This window comes from Salvelinus fontinalis, chromosome 3, assembly GCF_029448725.1.
Source record: "Salvelinus fontinalis isolate EN_2023a chromosome 3, ASM2944872v1, whole genome shotgun sequence".
Taxonomy (NCBI): domain Eukaryota; kingdom Metazoa; phylum Chordata; class Actinopteri; order Salmoniformes; family Salmonidae; genus Salvelinus; species Salvelinus fontinalis.
In genome coordinates, this window is record NC_074667.1 from 67,123,651 (window position 1) to 67,144,678 (window position 21,028).

The window sequence follows — 21,028 nt, forward strand, 5'->3', positions numbered from 1 at the left end:
TGATACTCCAATCTCCGCTGTGGAGCTTTCACGTCCTGACCATAGAGAACCTTTATTTTCTATGGTAGAGTAGGTCAGGGCGTGACTGGGGGTTTAGTCTAGTTTATTATTTCTTTGTGGGGTTCTAGTTTTGTTTTTCTATGTTGGTGATTTTGTATGATTCCCAATTAGAGGCAGCTGGCAATCGTTGTCTCTAATTGGGGATCATATTTAAGTAGCATTTTTTCCACCTGTGTTTTGTGGGATATTGTTTATGTGTAGTTGCATGTTAGCACTCTATTGTTGTCACGACTCCTACCGAAGGTTGCTCCTCCTCTTGTTCGGGCGGTGCTCGGCGGTCGTCGTCACCGGTCTACTAGCTGCCACCGATCCCTTTTCCCTTTTCTGTTGGTTTTGTCTTATTAGTTAAACCTCTGTCGTGTTTACGTTTAGTTGGGCTATTTAAGCTGGCCGGCCTGTTCTTTGTAGGGGTTTATTTTTTCCACTGTGTTTGTGGTAGGTTATTGGTAGCGTGTTTCGTTTTGGGTTTTCCCTCTGGACTATTTAGGTCCTGGTTTTGGGTATCGTGATTGTTGCGCCCATGAGTGTTGGCGCGCACAATTTTTTCCCTGTGCCTAATTAAAACACTACTCAGTACTACATTTACATTTACATTTTAGTCATTTAGCAGACGCTCTTATCCAGAGCGACTTACAGTAGAGTGCATACATTTTTATTACATTTTACATACTGAAACAAGGATATCCCTACCGGCCAAACCCTCCCTAACCCGGTCGACGCTATGCCAATTGTGCGTCGCCCCACAGACCTCCCGGTTGCGGCCGGCTGCGACAGAGCCTGGGCGCGAACCCAGCCTGGGCGCGAACCCAGAGACTCTGGTGGCGCAGCTAGCACTGCGATGCAGTGCCCGAGACCACTGCGCCACCCGGGAGAGTATAAAGGCTGGGCGCCCAAGAAAGTCCAGCAAGCGCCAGGACCGTCTCCTAAAGTTTTTTCAGCTGCGGGATCGTGGCACTACCAGTACAGAGCTTGCTCAGGAATGGCAGCAGGCAGGTGTGAGTGCGTCTGCACGCACAGTGAGGCAAAGACTTTTGGAGAACGGCCTGGTGTCAAGAAGGGCAGCAAAGAAGCCACACCAGTCATTTTCTCTGATGAATCCCTTTTCCGATTGTTAGGGGCATCCGGAGAAAAGCTTGTCCGGAGAAGACAAGGTGAGCGCTACCATCACTCCTGTGTCATGCCAACAGTAAAGCATCCTAAGACCATTCATGTGTGGGGTTGCTTCTCAGCCATGGGAGTGGGCTCACTCACAATTTTGCCTAAGAACACAGCCATGAATAAAGAATGTTACCAACACTTCCTCCGAGAGCATCTTCTCCCAACCATTCAGGAACAGTTTGGTGACGGACAATGCCTTTTCCAGCATGATGGAGCACCTTGCCATAAGGCAAAAGTGATAACTAAGTGGCTTGGGGAACAAAACATCGATATTTTGGGTCCATGGCCAGGAAACTCCCCAGACCTTAATCCCATTGAGAACTTGTGGTCAATCCTCAAGAGGCGGGTGGACAAACGAAAACCCACATATTCTGACAAACTCCAAGCATTGATTATGCAAGAATGGGCTGCCATCAGTCATGATGTGGCCCAGAAGTGAATTGACAGCATGCCAGGGCGGATTGCAGAGGTCTTGAAAAAGAAGGGTCAACACTGTGAAAATTGACTATTTGCATCAATTTCATGTAATTGTCAATAAAATCCTTTGACACTTGTGCTTATAATTATACTTCAGTATTCCATTGTAACATCTGACAAAATTATCTAAAGACACTGAAGCAGCAAACTTTGTGGAAATTAATATTTGTGTCATTCTCAAAACTTTTGACCACGACTGTGTACTGAGATCATGTTACACTTATATTGCACACAGGTGGACTTTTTTAAAACTAATTATGTGACTTCTGAAGGTAATTGGTTGCTCCAGATCGTATTTAGGGGCTTCATAGCAAAGGGGTGAATACATATGCACGCACCACTTTTCCGTTTAAAAAAAATAATTTTATGAAACAAGTTGTTTTTTTCATTTCACTTCACCGATTTGGACTATTTTGTGTATGTCCATTACATGAAATCCAAATAAAAATCCATTTAAATGACAGGTTGTAATGCAACAAAATATGAAAAACGTCAAGGGGGTGAATACTTTTCAAAGAGTTACTTGTCTAACAGAACAGGGTTCTGCTTTTTTACATTTTTACTAATGACATGCCACTGGCTTTGAGTAAGGCCAGTGTGTCTATGTATGCGGACGACTCAACATTATACATGTCAGCTACTACAGCTACTGAAATGACTGCAACACTTAACCTCTCCTGGGTATGTGGGACGTTAGCATCCCACCTCTTCAACAGCCAGTGAAACTGCTGGGCGCCAAATTCAAATACAGAAATACTCATTATAAAAATTCAGAAAACAAAAACAACGAAAGGCATTGATGTTTATGGTTAGGTACACGTTGGAGCAACGACAGTCCTTTTTCGCGAATGCGCACCGCATCGATTATATGCAGCGCAGGACACGCTAGATAAACTAGTAATATCATCAACCATGTGTAGTTAACTAGTGATTATGATTGATTGATTGTTTTTTATGAGATAAGTTTAATGCTAGCTAGCAACTTACATTGGCTTCTACTGCATTCGCGTAACAGGCAGGCTCCTCGTGGAGTGCAATGTAATCAGGTGGTTAGACCGTTGGACTAGTTAACTGCAAGGTTGCAAGATTGAATCCCCGAGCTGACAAGGAAAAATCTGTCGTTCTGCCCTTGAACAAGGCAGTTAACCCACTGTTCCTAGGCCGTCATTGAAAATAAGAAAAATATATATTTAAATATTTAACTGACTTGTCTAGTTAAATAAAGATTAAATAAAGGTTAAATAAAGGTGTATATTTAATATATATATTTTTTAGTCGGCCAAATCGGTATCCAAAAATACAGATTTCTGATTGTTATGAAAACTTGAAATCGGCCCTAATTAATCGGCCATTCCGATTAATCGGTCGACCTCTAATGCATACCCCACAAAACATGCCACCAGAGGTCTCTTCACAGTCCCCAAGTCCAGAACAGACTATGGAAGGCGCACAGTACTACATAGAGCCATGACTACATGGAACTCTATTCCACATCAGGTAACTGATGCAGCAGTAGAATCAGATTTAATAAACAGATAAAAATACACCTTCTGAAACAGCGGGGACTGTGAAGCAACACAAACCCAGGCACAGACATATGCATACACACGGTAATATACACACTATACACACACTTACACATTCATTTTGTGTTGTAAATATGTGGTAGTAGAATAGGGGCCTGAGGGCACACACTTAATGTGAATGTGAAATCTGTTGTGAATGTATCGTAATGTTTTAAAAATGTCATAATTGCCTTAATTTTGCTGGACCCCAGGAAGAGTAACTGCAGGCATTTGTATTTGTAATAAATACAAATACAAATGTCCAGTGGTGTGGATGTGGGGGGTTAATCAGAATGTACAGTGCATTCGGAAAGTATTCAGACTCCTTCACCATTTCCACACTTTGTTACATTACATCCTCATTCCAAAATTGATTACATTTTTTTTCTTCTTCATTTTTTTTTGCATATTCATAAAATAAGAAAATACTGAAAAATCACATTTACAATAAGTATTCAGACCCTTTACTCAGTACTTTGTTGAAGCACCTTTGGCAGCGATTTCAGCCTCGAGTCTTCTTGGGTGTGACGCTACAAGTTTGGCACACCTGTATTTGGGGAGTTTCTCCCATTCTTCTCTGCAGATCCTCTCAAGCTCTGTCAGGTTGGATGGGGAGCGTTGCTTCACAGCTATTTTCAGGTCTCTCCAGAGATGTTCAATTGGGTTCAAGTCCGGGCTCTGTCTGGGCCACTCAAGGACATTCAGAGATTAGTTCCAAAGCCACTCTGCATTATCTTGGCTGTGTGTGTAGGGTCGTTGTCCTGTTGGAAGGTGAACCTTCGCCCCAGTCTGAGGTCCTGAGCGCTCTGGAGCAGGTTTTCATCAAGGATCTCTCTGTACTTTGCTCCATTCATCTTTCCCTCGATCCTGACTAATCTCCCAGTCCTTGCCTCTGAAAAATATCCCAGCAGCAAATATCCCCGCAGCAAATATCCCCGCAGCATACTGCCACCACCGTGCTTCACTGTAGGGATGGTGCCAGGTTACCTCCAGATGTGACGCTTGGCATTCAGTCCAAAGAGTTCAATCTTGGTTTCATCAGACCAGAGAATCTTGCTTCTCATGGTCTGAGAGTCCTTTGGTGCCTTTTTACAATCTCCAAGTGGGCCGTCATGTGCCTTTTTTACTGAGGAGTGGCTTCCGTCTGGCCACTCTACCATAAAGGCCTGATTAGTGGAGTGCTACAGAGATGGTTGTTTTTCTGGAAGGTTCTCCCATCTCCACAGAGGAACTCTGGAGCTTCTCCACTGATTACTCAGTTTGGCCGGGCGCGGCCAGCTCTTGGAAGAGCCTTGCTGATTCCAAACTCCTTCCATTGAAGAATGATGTAGGCCTCTGTGTTCTTGGGGACCTTGAATGCTGCAGACATTTTTTGGTACCCTTCCCCAGATCTGTACCGACACAATCCTGTCTCGGAGCTCTACGAACATGTCCTTCGACCTCATGGCTTGGCTTTTGTTCTGACATGCACTGTCAACTGTGGGACCTTATATAGACAGGTTTGTGCCTCTCCAAATCATGTCCAATCAACTGAATTTACCACAGGTGGACTCCAATCAAGTTGTAGAAACATCTCAAGGATGATCAATGGAAACAGGATGCACCTGAACTTTAAGTCTCATAGCAAAGGGTCTGAATAGATATGTAAATAAGGAATTTCTGTTATTTATTTTGAACACATTTGGAAACATTTCTAAAAACATGTTTCCGATTTGTGATTATGGGGTATTGTGATGTCATTATGGGGTATTGTGATGTCATTATGGGGTATTGTGATGTCATTATGGGGTATTGTGATGTCATTATGGGGGATTGTGATGTCATTATGGGGGATTGTGATGTCATTATGGGGGATTGTGATGTCATTATGGGGTATTGTGATGTGATTATGGGGGATTGTGATGTCATTATGGGGGATTGTGATGTGATTATGGGGTATTGTGATGTGATTATGGGGGATTGTGATGTCATTATGGGGGATTGTGATGTCATTATGGGGTATTGTGATGTCATTATGGGGTATTGTGATGTGATTATGGGGGATTGTGATGTCATTATGGGGGATTGTGATGTGATTATGGGGTATTGTGATGTGATTATGGGGTATTGTGATGTGATTATGGGGGATTGTGATGTGATTATGGGGGATTGTGATGTCATTATGGGGGATTGTGATGTGATTATGGGGTATTGTGATGTCATTATGGGGTATTGTGATGTCATTATGGGGTATTGTGATGTCATTATGGGGGATTGTGATGTGATTATGGGGTATTGTGATGTCATTATGGGGTATTGTGATGTCATTATGGGGTATTGTGATGTCATTATGGGGGATTGTGATGTGATTATGGGGTATTGTGATGTCATTATGGGGTATTGTGATGTCATTATGGGGTATTGTGATGTCATTATGGGGTATTGTGATGTCATTATGGGGTATTGTGATGTCATTATGGGGTATTGTGATGTCATTATGGGGTATTGTGTGAAGATTGATGAAGAACATGTTTTATTTAATCCATTTTAGAATAAGGCTGTAATGTAACAAAATTTGGAAAAAACGGAAGGGGGCTGAATCATAATGTAATGCTAATCAGATCTTCTCTTTATTCTCAGTGATTAGAGCAAAGATCTCTGGGGAAAAGGTTGTGTCTCCTAGCAACAGCTCTTCTCCTTACCTGAAGATGATCCAATATGAGATCAAACTGATCAAGGTGAGTCCAGTAGAACCTCCTGTATCTACAGTAGAACCTTGGTCCTGTATCTACAGCAGAACCTTGGTCCTGTATCTACAGTAGAACCTTGGTCCTGTATCTACAGTAGAACCTTGGTCCTGTATCTACAGTAGAACCTTGGTCCTGTATCTACAGCAGAACCTTGGTCCTGTATCTACAGTAGAACCTTGGTCCTGTATCTACAGTAGAACCTTGGTCCTGTATCTACAGTAGAACCTTGGTCCTGTATCTACAGTAGAGCCTTGGTCCTGTATCTACAGCAGAACCTTGGTCCTGTATCTACAGTAGAACCTTGGTCCTGTATCTACAGCAGAACCTTGGTCCTGTATCTACAGCAGAACCTTGGTCCTGTATCTACAGCAGAACCTTGGTCCTGTATCTACAGTAGAACCTTGGTCCTGTATCTACAGTAGAACCTTGGTCCTGTATCTACAGCAGAACCTTGGTCCTGTATCTACAGTAGAACCTTGGTCCTGTATCTACAGTAGAACCTTGGTCCTGTATCTACAGTAGAACCTTGGTCCTGTATCTACAGCAGAACCTTGGTCCTGTATCTACAGTAGAGCCTTGGTCCTGTATCTACAGCAGAACCTTGGTCCTGTATCTACAGCAGAACCTTGGTCCTGTATCTACAGTAGAACCTTGGTCCTGTATCTACAGCAGAACCTTGGTCCTGTATCTACAGTAGAACCTTGGTCCTGTATCTACAGTAGAACCTTGGTCCTGTATCTACAGTAGAACCTTGGTCCTGTATCTACAGCAGAACCTTGGTCCTGTATCTACAGTAGAACCTTGGTCCTGTATCTACAGCAGAACCTTGGTCCTGTATCTACAGTAGAACCTTGGTCCTGTATCTACAGCAGAACCTTGGTCCTGTATCTACAGCAGAACCTTGGTCCTGTATCTACAGCAGAACCTTGGTCCTGTATCTACAGTAGAACCTTGGTCCTGTATCTACAGTAGAACCTTGGCCCTGTATCTACAGCAGAACCTTGGTCCTATATCTACAGTAGAACCTTGGTCCTGTATCTACAGTAGAGCCTTGGTCCTGTATCTACAGCAGAACCTTGGTCCTGTATCTACAGCAGAACCTTGGTCCTGTATCTACAGTAGAGCCTTGGTCCTGTATCTACAGTAGAACCTTGGTCCTGTATCTACAGCAGAACCTTGGTCCTGTATCTACAGCAGAACCTTGGTCCTGTATCTACAGTAGAACCTTGGTCCTGTATCTACAGTAGAACCTTGGTCCTGTATCTACTAAAAGTTGATCAAGGTGAGTCCAGGAAAACCTTGGTCCTGTATCACATCTAATAAAGGTTTACCTGCAGTTTTATCTACAGCCAGTGCTTAAATTATAACTGGGGAGGTGCCGGAACAAAAAGTGAGTGCTAGAGGGGATGACCTGGGGAGTTCTGATGTACCGGAACACATGAGAAAAAAAATCACCTTTATAATAAAGCATCGCATGCATATCATCACATTTGCGTAGTGGCATAGAGCAGTAGAGGTTATAGTTGCACACATGGGGAACATTTTTAGTAGCTTAGGGTTGTCAGAATCTTTTTTAATACTGCACAAATGATCGAAATGGCAGGCTACTTTGACACTGACAAACAGATCAATAAAAATGACCTCGTCTTGAATACGTCCATAGCCTAGGCCTAGGTGTGTGGAAACACATATTGTAGGCTAAAATAGGAGGAAATTATAAACATATGAAAATATATTTTCTATTTGAGATTCTTCTAAGTAGCCATCTTTTGCCTTGATGACAGCTTTGCACACTCTTGGCATTCTCTCAACCAGCTTCACCTGAAATGCTTTTCCAACAATCTTGAAGGAGTTCCCACATATGCTGAGCACTTGTTGGCTGTTTTCCTTCACTCTGCGGTCCGACTCATCCCAAAACATCTCAATTGGGTTGAGGTCAGATGATTGTGGAGGCCAGGTCATCTGATGCAGCACTCCATCACTCTCCTTCTTGGTCAAATAGCCCTTACACAGCCTGAAGGTGTGTTGGGTCATTGTCCTCTTGAAAAACAAATGATTGTCTCACTAAGTGCCAACCAGATGGGATGGCGTATCGCTGCAGAATGTTTTGGTAGCCATGGTGGTTAAGTGTGCCTTGAATTCTAAATGAATCACAGACAGTGTCACCAGCAAGGCACCCCCACACCATCACACCTCCTCCTCCATGCTTCACGGTGGGAACCACACATGCGGAGATCATCCGTTCACCTACTCTGCGTCTCACAAAGACACGGCGGTTGGTACTAAAAATCTCAAATTTGGATTCATTAGACCAAAGGACAGATTTCCACCGGTCTAATGTCCATTGCTCGTGTTTCTTGGCCCAAGCAAGTCTGTTCTTCTTACTGGTGTCCTTTAGTAGTGGTTTCTTTGCAGCAATTCGACCAATAATGCCTGATTCACACAGTCTCCTCTGAACAGTTGATGTTGAGATGTGTCTGTTACTTGAACTCTGTGAAGCATTTATTTGGGCTGCAATTTCTGAGGCTGGTATCTCCAATGAACTTAACCTCTGCAGCAGAGGTAACTCTGTGTCCTATCTTGTGACGGTCCTCATGAGAGGCAGTTTCATCATAGCGCTTGATAGTTTTTGCGACTGCATTTGAAGGAACTGTAAAAGTCCTTGACATTTTTTTGAGCTGTTCTTGTCATAATATGAACTTTGTCTTTTACCAAATAGGGCTATCTTCTGTATACCACCCCTACCTTGTCACAAAACAAATTATCGGCTGAAAGGCATTAAGAAGGAAAGAAATTCCACAAATTAATGTTTAACAAGGCACACCTGTTAATTGAAATGCATGCCAGGTGACTACTTCATGAAGCTGGTTGAGAGAATGTCAAGAGTGTGCAATGCTGTCGAGGCAAAGGGTGGCTACTTTGAAGAATCTCAAATATAAAACATTTTGATTTGTTTAACACTTTTTTGGTTACTACATGATTCCATATGTGACATTTCATAGTTTTGATGTCTTCAATATTATTCTACAATGTAGAAAATAGTAAAAATAAAGAAAATCCCTGGAATGAGTATATGTGTCAAAACTTTTGACAGGTACTATACATATACAAATTACCTCAACTATCCTGCATACACGCACATTTACTCAGTACCAATACCTCCTGTATATTGCCTCATATTTTTCACTTTAGTTTATATAGTAAATATCTTCTTAACTTTGTTGTCTTAAGAACTGCATTGATGGTTAAGGGCTTGTAACTAAGCATTTCACGGTAAGGTGAAATGCTGTTGTATTCGGAGCATGTGACTATAAACAAAACAGTTAGCAACAGAGACGCAGAGTGGTGCTCCTATAATCAATATACTGTATTCATTATAAAGATGACAGTTAGCACCAGAGACCCAGAGTGGTGCTCCTATAATCAATATACTGTATTCATTATAAAGATGACAGTTAGCACCAGAGACCAAGAGTGGTGCTCCTATAATCAATATACTGTATTCATTATAAAGATGACAGTTCGCACCAGAGACCCAGAGTGGTGCTCCTATAATCAATATACTGTATTCATTATAAAGATGACAGTTAGCACCAGAGACCCAGAGTGCAACAGAGTGCCACCTGTGCATGTAACTGATCACAGCTGGAATGTATTTCACAGTACAAACTTATGTTTGATACAGATGCACTGAAATGATTTCCCCTTCAGTGTGGTATGGTACATGTAGATTATAGTAGGAGCACTGTGCAACACTAGAGATTGGTATGGTACATGTAGATTATAGTAGGAGCACTGTGCAACACTAGAGGTTGGTATGGTACATGTAGATTATAGTAGGAGCACTGTGCAACACTAGAGGTTGGTACATGTAGATTATAGTAGGAGCACTGTGCAACACTAGAGGTGGGTATGGTACATGTAGATTATAGTAGGAGCACTGTGCAACACTAGAGGCTGGTATGGTACATGTAGATTATAGTAGGAGCACTGTGCAACACTAGAGGTTGGTACATGTAGATTATAGTAGGAGCACTGTGCAACACTAGAGGTTGGTATGGTACTTGTAGATTATAGTTGGAGCACTGTGCAACACTAGAGGTTGGTATGGTACATGTAGATTATAGTTGGAGCACTGTGTAACACTAGAGGTTGGTATGATACATGTAGATTATAGTTGGAGCACTGTGCAACACTAGAGGTTGGTACATGTAGATTATAGTAGGAGCACTGTGTAACACTAGAGGTTGGTATGGTACATGTAGATTATAGTTGGAGCACTGTGCAACACTAGAGGTTGGTATGGTACATGTAGATTATAGTTGGAGCACTGTGCAACAGTAGAGGTTGGTATGGTACATGTAGATTATAGTAGGAGCACTGTGCAACACTAGAGGTTGGTATGGTACATGTAGATTATAGTAGGAGCACTGTGCAACACTAGAGGTTGGTATGGTACATGTAGATTATAGTAGGAGCACTGTGCAACACTAGAGGTTGGTATGGTACATGTAGATTATAGTAGGAGCACTGTGTAACACTAGAGGTTGGTACATGTAGATTATAGTAGGAGCACTGTGCAACACTAGAGGTTGGTACATGTAGATTATAGTAGGAGCACTGTGCAACACTAGAGGTTGGTACATGTAGATTATAGTAGGAGCACTGTGCAACACTAGAGGTTGGTGTGGTACATGTAGATTATAGTAGGAGCACTGTGCAACACTAGAGGTTGGTACATGTAGATTATAGTTGGAGCACTGTGCAACACTAGAGGTTGGTACATGTAGATTATAGTAGGAGCACTGTGCAACACTAGAGGTTGGTATGGTACATGTAGATCATAGTAGGAGCACTGTGTAACACTAGAGGTTGGTATGGTACATGTAGATTATAGTTGGAGCACTGTGCAACACTAGAGGTTGGTACATGTAGATTATAGTTGGAGCACTGTGCAACACTAGAGGTTGGTATGGTACATGTAGATTATAGTAGGAGCACTGTGCAACACTAGAGGTTGGTATGGTACATGTAGATTATAGTAGGAGCACTGTGCACCACTAGAGGTTGGTACATGTAGATTATAGTAGGAACACTGTGCAACACTAGAGGTTGGTATGGTACATGTAGATTATAGTAGGAGCACTGTGTAACACTAGAGGTTGGTATGGTACATGTAGATTATAGTTGGAGCACTGTGCAACACTAGAGGTTGGTATGGTACATGCAGATTATAGTTGGAGCACTGTGCAACACTAGAGGTTGGTATGGTACATGTAGATTATAGTAGGAGCACTTTGCAACACTAGAGGTTGGTATGGTACATGTAGATTATAGTAGGAGCACTGTGCAACACTAGAGTTTGGTATGGTACATGTAGATTATAGTAGGAGCACTGTGCAACACTAGAGGTTGGTATGGTACATGTAGATTATAGTAGGAGCACTGTGCAACACTAGAGGTTGGTACATGTAGATTATAGTAGGAGCACTGTGCAACACTAGAGGTTGGTATGCTACATGTAGATTATAGTAGGAGCACTGTGCAACACTAGAGGTTGGTACATGTAGATTATAGTAGGAGCACTGTGCAACACTAGAGGTTGGTATGGTACATGTAGATTATAGTAGGAGCACTGTGCAACACTAGAGGTTGGTACATGTAGATTATAGTAGGAGCACTGTGCAACACTAGAGGTTGGTATGGTACATGTAGATTATAGTTGGAGCACTGTGCAACACTAGAGGTTGGTATGGTACATGTAGATTATAGTAGGAGCACTGTGCAACACTAGAGGTTGGTATGGTACATGTAGATTATAGTTGGAGCACTGTGCAACACTAGAGGTTGGTATGGTACATGTAGATTATAGTAGGAGCACTGTGCAACACTAGAGGTTGGTATGGTACATGTAGATTATAGTTGTAGCACTGTGCAACACTAGAGGATGGTACATGTAGATTATAGTTGGAGCACTGTGCAACACTAGAGGTTGGTATGGTACATGTAGATTATAGTAGGAGCACTGTGCAACACGAGAGGATGGTATGGTACATGTAGATTATAGTTGGAGGACTGTGCAACACTAGAGGATGGTATGGTACATGTAGATTATAGTTGGAGCACTGTGCAACACTAGAGGTTGGTATGGTACATGTAGATTATAGTAGGAGCACTGTGCAACACTAGAGGTTGGTATGGTACATGTAGATTATAGTTGGAGCACTGTGCAACACTAGAGGTTGGTATGGTACATGTAGATTATAGTAGGAGCACTGTGCAACACTAGACGTTGGTATGGTACATGTAGATTATAGTTGGAGCACTGTGCAACACTAGAGGTTGGTACATGTAGATTATAGTAGGAGCACTGTGCAACACTAGAGGTTGGTATGGTACATGTAGATTATAGTAGGAGCACTGTGCAACACTAGAGGTTGGTATGGTACATGTAGATTATAGTTGGAGCACTGTGCAACACTAGAGGTTGGTATGGTACATGTAGATTATAGTAGGAGCACTGTGCAACACTAGAGGTTGGTATGGTACATGTAGATTATAGTAGGAGCACTGTGTAACACTAGAGGTTGGTACATGTAGATTATAGTAGGAGCACTGTGTAACACTAGAGGTTGGTACATGTAGATTATAGTAGGAGCACTGTGCAACACTAGAGGTTGGTATGGTACATGTAGATTATAGTTGTAGCACAGTGCAACACTAGAGGTTGGTATGGTACATGTAGATTATAGTTGGAGCACTGTGTAACACTAGAGGTTGGTACATGTAGATTATAGTAGGAGCACTGTGTAACACTAGAGGTTGGTACATGTAGATTATAGTAGGAGCACTGTGCAACACTAGAGGTTAGTATGGTACATGTAGATTATAGTTGTAGCACAGTGCAACACTAGAGGTTGGTATGGTACATGTAGATTATAGTAGGAGCACTGTGCAACACTAGAGGTTGGTATGCTACATGTAGATTATAGTTGGAGCACTGTGCAACACTAGAGGTTGGTATGGTACATGTAGATTATAGTAGGAGCACTGTGCAACACTAGAGGTTGGTATGGTACATGTAGATTATAGTTGGAGCACTGTGCAACACTAGAGGGTGGTATGGTACATGTAGATTATAGTAGGAGCACTGTGCAACACTAGAGGTTGGTATGGTACATGTAGATTATAGTAGGAGCACTGTGTAACACTAGAGGTTGGTATGGTACATGTAGATTATAGTTGGAGCACTGTGCAACACTAGAGGTTGGTATGGTACATGTAGATTATAGTAGGAGCACTGTGCAACACTAGAGGTTGGTATGGTACATGTAGATTATAGGTGGAGCACTGTGCAACACTAGAGGTTGGTATGGTACATGTAGATTATAGTTGGAGCACTGTGCAACACTAGAGGGTGGTATGGTACATGTAGATTATAGTTGGAGCACTGTGCAACACTAGAGGTTGGTATGGTACATATAGATTATAGTTGGAGCACTGTGCAACACTAGAGGATGGTATGGTACATGTAGATTATAGTTGGAGCACTGTGCAACACTAGAGGTTGGTAAGGTACATGTAGATTATAGTTGGAGCACTGTGCAACACTAGAGGTTGGTATGGTACATATAGATTATAGTTGGAGCACTGTGCAACACTAGAGGATGGTATGGTACATGTAGATTATAGTTGGAGCACTGTGCAACACTAGAGGTTGGTAAGGTACATGTAGATTATAGTTGGAGCACTGTGCAACACTAGAGGTTGGTATGGTACATGTAGATTATAGTAGGAGCACTGTGCAATACTAGAGGTTGGTATGGTACATGTAGATTATAGTAGGAGCACTGTGCAACACTAGAGGTTGGTACATGTAGATTATAGTAGGAGCACTGTGCAACACTAGAGGTTGGTATGCTACATGTAGATTATAGTAGGAGCACTGTGCAACACTAGAGGTTGGTACATGTAGATTATAGTAGGAGCACTGTGCAACACTAGAGGTTGGTATGGTACATGTAGATTATAGTAGGAGCACTGTGCAACACTAGAGGTTGGTACATGTAGATTATAGTAGGAGCACTGTGCAACACTAGAGGTTGGTATGGTACATGTAGATTATAGTTGGAGCACTGTGCAACACTAGAGGTTGGTATGGTACATGTAGATTATAGTAGGAGCACTGTGCAACACTAGAGGTTGGTATGGTACATGTAGATTATAGTTGGAGCACTGTGCAACACTAGAGGTTGGTATGGTACATGTAGATTATAGTAGGAGCACTGTGCAACACTAGAGGTTGGTATGGTACATGTAGATTATAGTTGTAGCACTGTGCAACACTAGAGGATGGTACATGTAGATTATAGTTGGAGCACTGTGCAACACTAGAGGTTGGTATGGTACATGTAGATTATAGTAGGAGCACTGTGCAACACGAGAGGATGGTATGGTACATGTAGATTATAGTTGGAGGACTGTGCAACACTAGAGGATGGTATGGTACATGTAGATTATAGTTGGAGCACTGTGCAACACTAGAGGTTGGTATGGTACATGTAGATTATAGTAGGAGCACTGTGCAACACTAGAGGTTGGTATGGTACATGTAGATTATAGTTGGAGCACTGTGCAACACTAGAGGTTGGTATGGTACATGTAGATTATAGTAGGAGCACTGTGCAACACTAGACGTTGGTATGGTACATGTAGATTATAGTTGGAGCACTGTGCAACACTAGAGGTTGGTACATGTAGATTATAGTAGGAGCACTGTGCAACACTAGAGGTTGGTATGGTACATGTAGATTATAGTAGGAGCACTGTGCAACACTAGAGGTTGGTATGGTACATGTAGATTATAGTTGGAGCACTGTGCAACACTAGAGGTTGGTATGGTACATGTAGATTATAGTAGGAGCACTGTGCAACACTAGAGGTTGGTATGGTACATGTAGATTATAGTAGGAGCACTGTGTAACACTAGAGGTTGGTACATGTAGATTATAGTAGGAGCACTGTGTAACACTAGAGGTTGGTACATGTAGATTATAGTAGGAGCACTGTGCAACACTAGAGGTTGGTATGGTACATGTAGATTATAGTTGTAGCACAGTGCAACACTAGAGGTTGGTATGGTACATGTAGATTATAGTTGGAGCACTGTGTAACACTAGAGGTTGGTACATGTAGATTATAGTAGGAGCACTGTGTAACACTAGAGGTTGGTACATGTAGATTATAGTAGGAGCACTGTGCAACACTAGAGGTTAGTATGGTACATGTAGATTATAGTTGTAGCACAGTGCAACACTAGAGGTTGGTATGGTACATGTAGATTATAGTAGGAGCACTGTGCAACACTAGAGGTTGGTATGCTACATGTAGATTATAGTTGGAGCACTGTGCAACACTAGAGGTTGGTATGGTACATGTAGATTATAGTAGGAGCACTGTGCAACACTAGAGGTTGGTATGGTACATGTAGATTATAGTTGGAGCACTGTGCAACACTAGAGGGTGGTATGGTACATGTAGATTATAGTAGGAGCACTGTGCAACACTAGAGGTTGGTATGGTACATGTAGATTATAGTAGGAGCACTGTGTAACACTAGAGGTTGGTATGGTACATGTAGATTATAGTTGGAGCACTGTGCAACACTAGAGGTTGGTATGGTACATGTAGATTATAGTAGGAGCACTGTGCAACACTAGAGGTTGGTATGGTACATGTAGATTATAGGTGGAGCACTGTGCAACACTAGAGGTTGGTATGGTACATGTAGATTATAGTTGGAGCACTGTGCAACACTAGAGGGTGGTATGGTACATGTAGATTATAGTTGGAGCACTGTGCAACACTAGAGGTTGGTATGGTACATATAGATTATAGTTGGAGCACTGTGCAACACTAGAGGATGGTATGGTACATGTAGATTATAGTTGGAGCACTGTGCAACACTAGAGGTTGGTAAGGTACATGTAGATTATAGTTGGAGCACTGTGCAACACTAGAGGTTGGTATGGTACATATAGATTATAGTTGGAGCACTGTGCAACACTAGAGGATGGTATGGTACATGTAGATTATAGTTGGAGCACTGTGCAACACTAGAGGTTGGTAAGGTACATGTAGATTATAGTTGGAGCACTGTGCAACACTAGAGGTTGGTATGGTACATGTAGATTATAGTAGGAGCACTGTGCAATACTAGAGGTTGGTATGGTACATGTAGATTATAGTAGGAGCACTGTGCAACACTAGAGGTTGGTATGGTACATGTAGATTATAATTGGAGCACTGTGCAACACTGGAGGTTGGTATGGTACATGTAGATTATAGTAGGAGCACTGTGCAACACTAGAGGTTGGTACATGTAGATTATAGTAGGAGCACTGTGCAACACTAGAGGTTGGTATGGTACATGTAGATTATAGTAGGAGCACTGTGCAACACTAGAGGTTGGTACATGTAGATTATAGTTGGAGCACTGTGCAACACTAGAGGTTGGTATGGTACATGTAGATTATAGTAGGAGCACTGTGCAACACTAGAGGTTGGTACATGTAGATTATAGTAGGAGCACTGTGCAACACTAGAGGTTGGTATGGTACATGTAGATTATAGTTGGAGCACTGTGCAACACTAGAGGTTGGTATGGTACATGTAGATTACAGTAGGAGCACTGTGCAACACTAGAGGTTGGTATAGTACATGTAGATTATAGTAGGAGCACTGTGCAACACTAGAGGTTGGTATGGTACATGTAGATTATAGTAGGAGCACTGTGCAACACTAGAGGTTGGTATGGTACATGTAGATTAAAGTTGGAGCACTGTGCAACACTACAAGTTGGTATGGTACATGTAGATTATAGTTGGAGCACTGTGCAACACTAGAGGTTGGTATGGTACATGTAGATTATAGTTGGAGCACTGTGCAACACTAGAGGTTGGTATGGTACATGTAGATTATAGTAGGAGCACTGTGCAACACTAGAGGTTGGTATGGTACATGTAGATTATAGTAGGAGCACTGTGCAACACTAGAGGTTGGTATGGTACATGTAGATTATAGTTGGAGCACTGTGCAACACTAGAGGTTGGTACATGTAGATTATAGTAGGAGCACTGTGCAACACTAGAGGTTGGTATGGTACATGTAGATTATAGTAGGAGCACTGTGCAACACTAGAGGTTGGTACATGTAGATTATAGTTGGAGCACTGTGCAACACTAGAGGTTGGTATGGTACATGTAGATTATAGTAGGAGCACTGTGCAACACTAGAGGTTGGTACATGTAGATTATAGTAGGAGCACTGTGCAACACTAGAGGTTGGTATGGTACATGTAGATTATAGTTGGAGCACTGTGCAACACTAGAGGTTGGTATGGTACATGTAGATTATAGTAGGAGCACTGTGCAACACTAGAGGTTGGTATAGTACATGTAGATTATAGTAGGAGCACTGTGCAACACTAGAGGTTGGTATGGTACATGTAGATTATAGTAGGAGCACTGTGCAACACTAGAGGTTGGTATGGTACATGTAGATTATAGTTGGAGCACTGTGCAACACTAGAAGTTGGTATGGTACATGTAGATTATAGTTGGAGCACTGTGCAACACTAGAGGTTGGTATGGTACATGTAGATTATAGTTGGAGCACTGTGCAACACTAGAGGTTGGTATGGTACATGTAGATTATAGTAGGAGCACTGTGCAACACTAGAGGTTGGTATGGTACATGTAGATTATAGTAGGAGCACTGTGCAACACTAGAGGTTGGTATGGTACATGTAGATTATAGTAGGAGCACTGTGCAACACTAGAGATTGGTATGGTACATGTAGATTATAGTAGGAGCACTGTGCAACACTAGAGGTTGGTACATGTAGATTATAGTTGGAGCACTGTGCAACACTAGAGGTTGGTATGGTACATATAGATTATAGTAGGAGCACTGTGCAACACTAGAGGTTGGTATGGTACATGTAGATTATAGTAGGAGCACTGTGCAACACTAGAGGTTGGTACATGTAGATTATAGTTGGAGCACTGTGCAACACTAGAGGTTGGTATGGTACATGTAGATTATTGTTGGAGCACTGTGCACCACTAGAGGTTGGTATGGTACATGTAGATTATAGTTGGAGCACTGTGCACCACTAGAGGTTGGTATGGTACATGTAGATTATAGTTGGAGCACTGTGCAACACTAGAGGTTGGTATGGTTCATCTAGATTATAGTAGGAGCACTGTGCAACACTAGAGGTTGGTATGGTACATCTAGATTATAGTAGGAGCACTGTGCAACACTAGAGGTTGGTATGGTACATCTAGATTATAGTAGGAGCACTGTGCAACACTAGAGGTTGGTATGGTACATCTAGATTATAGTAGGAGCACTGTGCAACACTAGAGGTTGGTATGGTACATCTAGATTATAGTTGGTTGTTTTTCAATATTTCAGTTTCAACTGTTAGGAAGAGAATACAACATGGCTTCTAGTCAGACTCTCAATCTCACAGGCACAAACATGATTGGAGTCATGTTACCACTGTGATATTTTGGTTAATAGATTCAGGTCACAAAACATTTAATTTTAAACAACATATTACATTACTTCTTAATAATAATACATTTATTGTGTTTATTGGTATAATTTTTGTCTGGTAATTTTTTTAATGGCTGGTAGTTAATTTTAGGCCCTGGGTTAGGCCCTGGGTTAGGCCCTGGTTTAGGCCCTGGTTTAGGCCCTGGTTTAGGCCCTGGTTTAGGCCCTGGGGCAGGCCCTGGGGCAGGCCCTGGGTTAGGCCCTGGTTTAGGCCCTGGTTTAGGCCCTGGTTTAGGCCCTGGGTTAGGCCCTGGGTTAGGCCCTGGGTTAGGCCCTGGTTTAGGCCCTGGTTTAGGCCCTGGTTTCTGCCCTGGTTAGGCCCTGGTTTAGGCCCTGGGTTAGGCCCTGGGTTAGGCCCTGGGTTAGGCCCTGGGTTAGGCCCTGGTTTAGGCCCTGGTTGGAGCACTGGGTTAGGCCATGGGTTAGGCCCTGGTTTAGGCCCTGGTTCAGGCCCTGGTTTAGGCCCTGGTTCAGGCCCTGGTTTAGGCCCTGGGTTAGGCCCTGGGTTAGGCCCTGGTTTAGGCCCTGGTTTAGGCCCTGGGTTAGGCCCTGGGTTAGGCCCTGGTTTAGGCCCTGGGTTAGGCCCTGGTTTAGGCCCTGGGTTAGGCCCTGGGTTAGGCCCTGGTTGGAGCACTGGGTTAGGCCCTGGTTGGAGCACTGGGTTAGGCCCTGGTTTAGGCCCTGGTTTAGGCCCTGGTTTAGGCCCTGGGTTAGGCCCTGGGTTAGGCCCTGGGTTAGGCCCTGGGTTAGGCCCTGGTTTAGGCCCTGGTTGGAGCACTTGGTTAGGCCATGGGTTAGGCCCTGGTTTAGGCCCTGGTTCAGGCCCTGGTTTAGGCCCTGGTTCAGGCCCTGGTTTAGGCCCTGGTTTAGGCCCTGGTTGGAGCACTGGGTTAGGCCATGGTTTAGGCCCTGGTTCAGGCCCTGGTTCAGGCCCTGGTTCAGGCCCTGGTTTAGGCCCTGGTTTAGGCCCTGGTTTAGGCCCTGGTTTAGGCCCTGGTTTAGGCCCTGGTTCAGGCCCTGGGTTAGGCCCTGGTTCAGGCCCTGGTTTAGGCCCTGGGTTAGGCCCTGGGTTAGGCCCTGGTTTAGGCCCTGGTTCAGGCCCTGGTTTAGGCCCTGGGTTAGGCCCTGGTTCAGGCCCTGGGTTAGGCCCTGGTTTAGGCCCTGGTTCAGGCCCTGGTTTAGGCCCTGGGTTAGGCCCTGGTTCAGGCCCTGGGTTAGGCCCTGGTTTAGGCCCTGGGTTAGGCCCTGGTTCAGGCCCTGGGTTAGGCCCTGGTTCAGGCCCTGGTTCAGGCCCTGGTTTAGGCCCTGGGTTAGGCCCTGGTTCAGGCCCTGGGTTAGGCCCTGGTTCAGGCCCTGGTTTAGGCCCTGGGTTAGGCCCTGGGTTAGGCCCTGGTTTAGGCCCTGGGTTAGGCCCTGGTTCAGGCCCTGGGTTAGGCCCTGGTTCAGGCCCTGGGTTAGGCCCTGGTTCAGGCCCTGGTTTAGGCCCTGGGTTAGGCCCTGGTTGGAGCACTGTGTAACACTAAAGGTATGTTTTTGTCCTCCACCCTGTAGATGTTTAAAGGCTTTGAGAAGGTGACGGACATCCAGTATGTGTACACACCCGTCTTCTCCTCCCTGTGTGGAGTCAAACTAGACTCCAACAACAAGGTCCACTACCTGCTGTCAGGTAAAGTACTGCTTCATAAGAAAATAGAACACTGCTGGGCTGGGGAATAGAGCCCATCACCTGTGGTTCATATGATGAGAGAACACTGCTGGGCTGGGGAATAGAGCCCACCCCCTGTGGTTCATATGATGCTGGGCTGGGCTGGGGAATAGAGCCCACCGCCTGTGGTTCATATGATGAGAGAACACTGCTGGGCTGGGGAATAGAGCCCACCGCCTGTGGTTCATATGATGAGAGAGCACTGCTGGGCTGGGGAATAGAGCCCATCACCTGTGGTTCATATGATGAGAGAACACTGCTGGGCTGGGGAATAGAGCCCACCCCCTGTGGTTCATATGATGAGAGAACACTACTGAGCTGGGGAATAGAGCCCATTGCCTGTGGTTCCTATGATAATAAAACACTACTGGGAAGGAGACCGCTGTGTCCATGTGTGTGTGTTAACTATTCAACTGTACTAGAATGCTTAAAAGGCCGCAAAAATGGTAAATTATGGGTATCGGTATTGTTTTTTTGGGCAAGGAAAATATTGGATAGCGGTATCGCCAAAAAATGTCATATCGGTGTATCTCTACTCGTCACTTTAATAATGTTTACATATTTTGCAATACTCATCTCATATGTACAGTATATACTGTATTCTATTCTACTGCCTCTTAGTCTATGCCACTCTGACATTGCTCGTCCATATGTTTAACAAATCAAATGTATTTATATAGCCCTTCTTACATCAGCTGATATCTCAAAGT

The 21,028-nt window shown here is 43.5% G+C and overlaps 2 protein-coding genes across 3 annotated transcripts in view; one reads left to right on the plus strand and one right to left on the minus strand.

Annotated features, from left to right (window-relative positions):
- The window catches only part of LOC129851360 (synapsin-2-like), a 231,378-nt gene that overhangs the window by 90,989 nt on the left and 119,361 nt on the right, over window positions 1–21,028 (minus strand). The window lies entirely within an intron of this gene.
- Window positions 1–21,028, plus strand: part of LOC129851361 (metalloproteinase inhibitor 4-like) — a 94,777-nt gene that overhangs the window by 26,508 nt on the left and 47,241 nt on the right. The window contains exons 2-3 of the mRNA XM_055917852.1: window positions 5,880–5,977; window positions 20,165–20,279. Coding sequence (XP_055773827.1) covers window positions 5,880–5,977; window positions 20,165–20,279 — 213 coding nt within the window. The remainder of the gene's footprint in view (window positions 1–5,879; window positions 5,978–20,164; window positions 20,280–21,028) is intronic.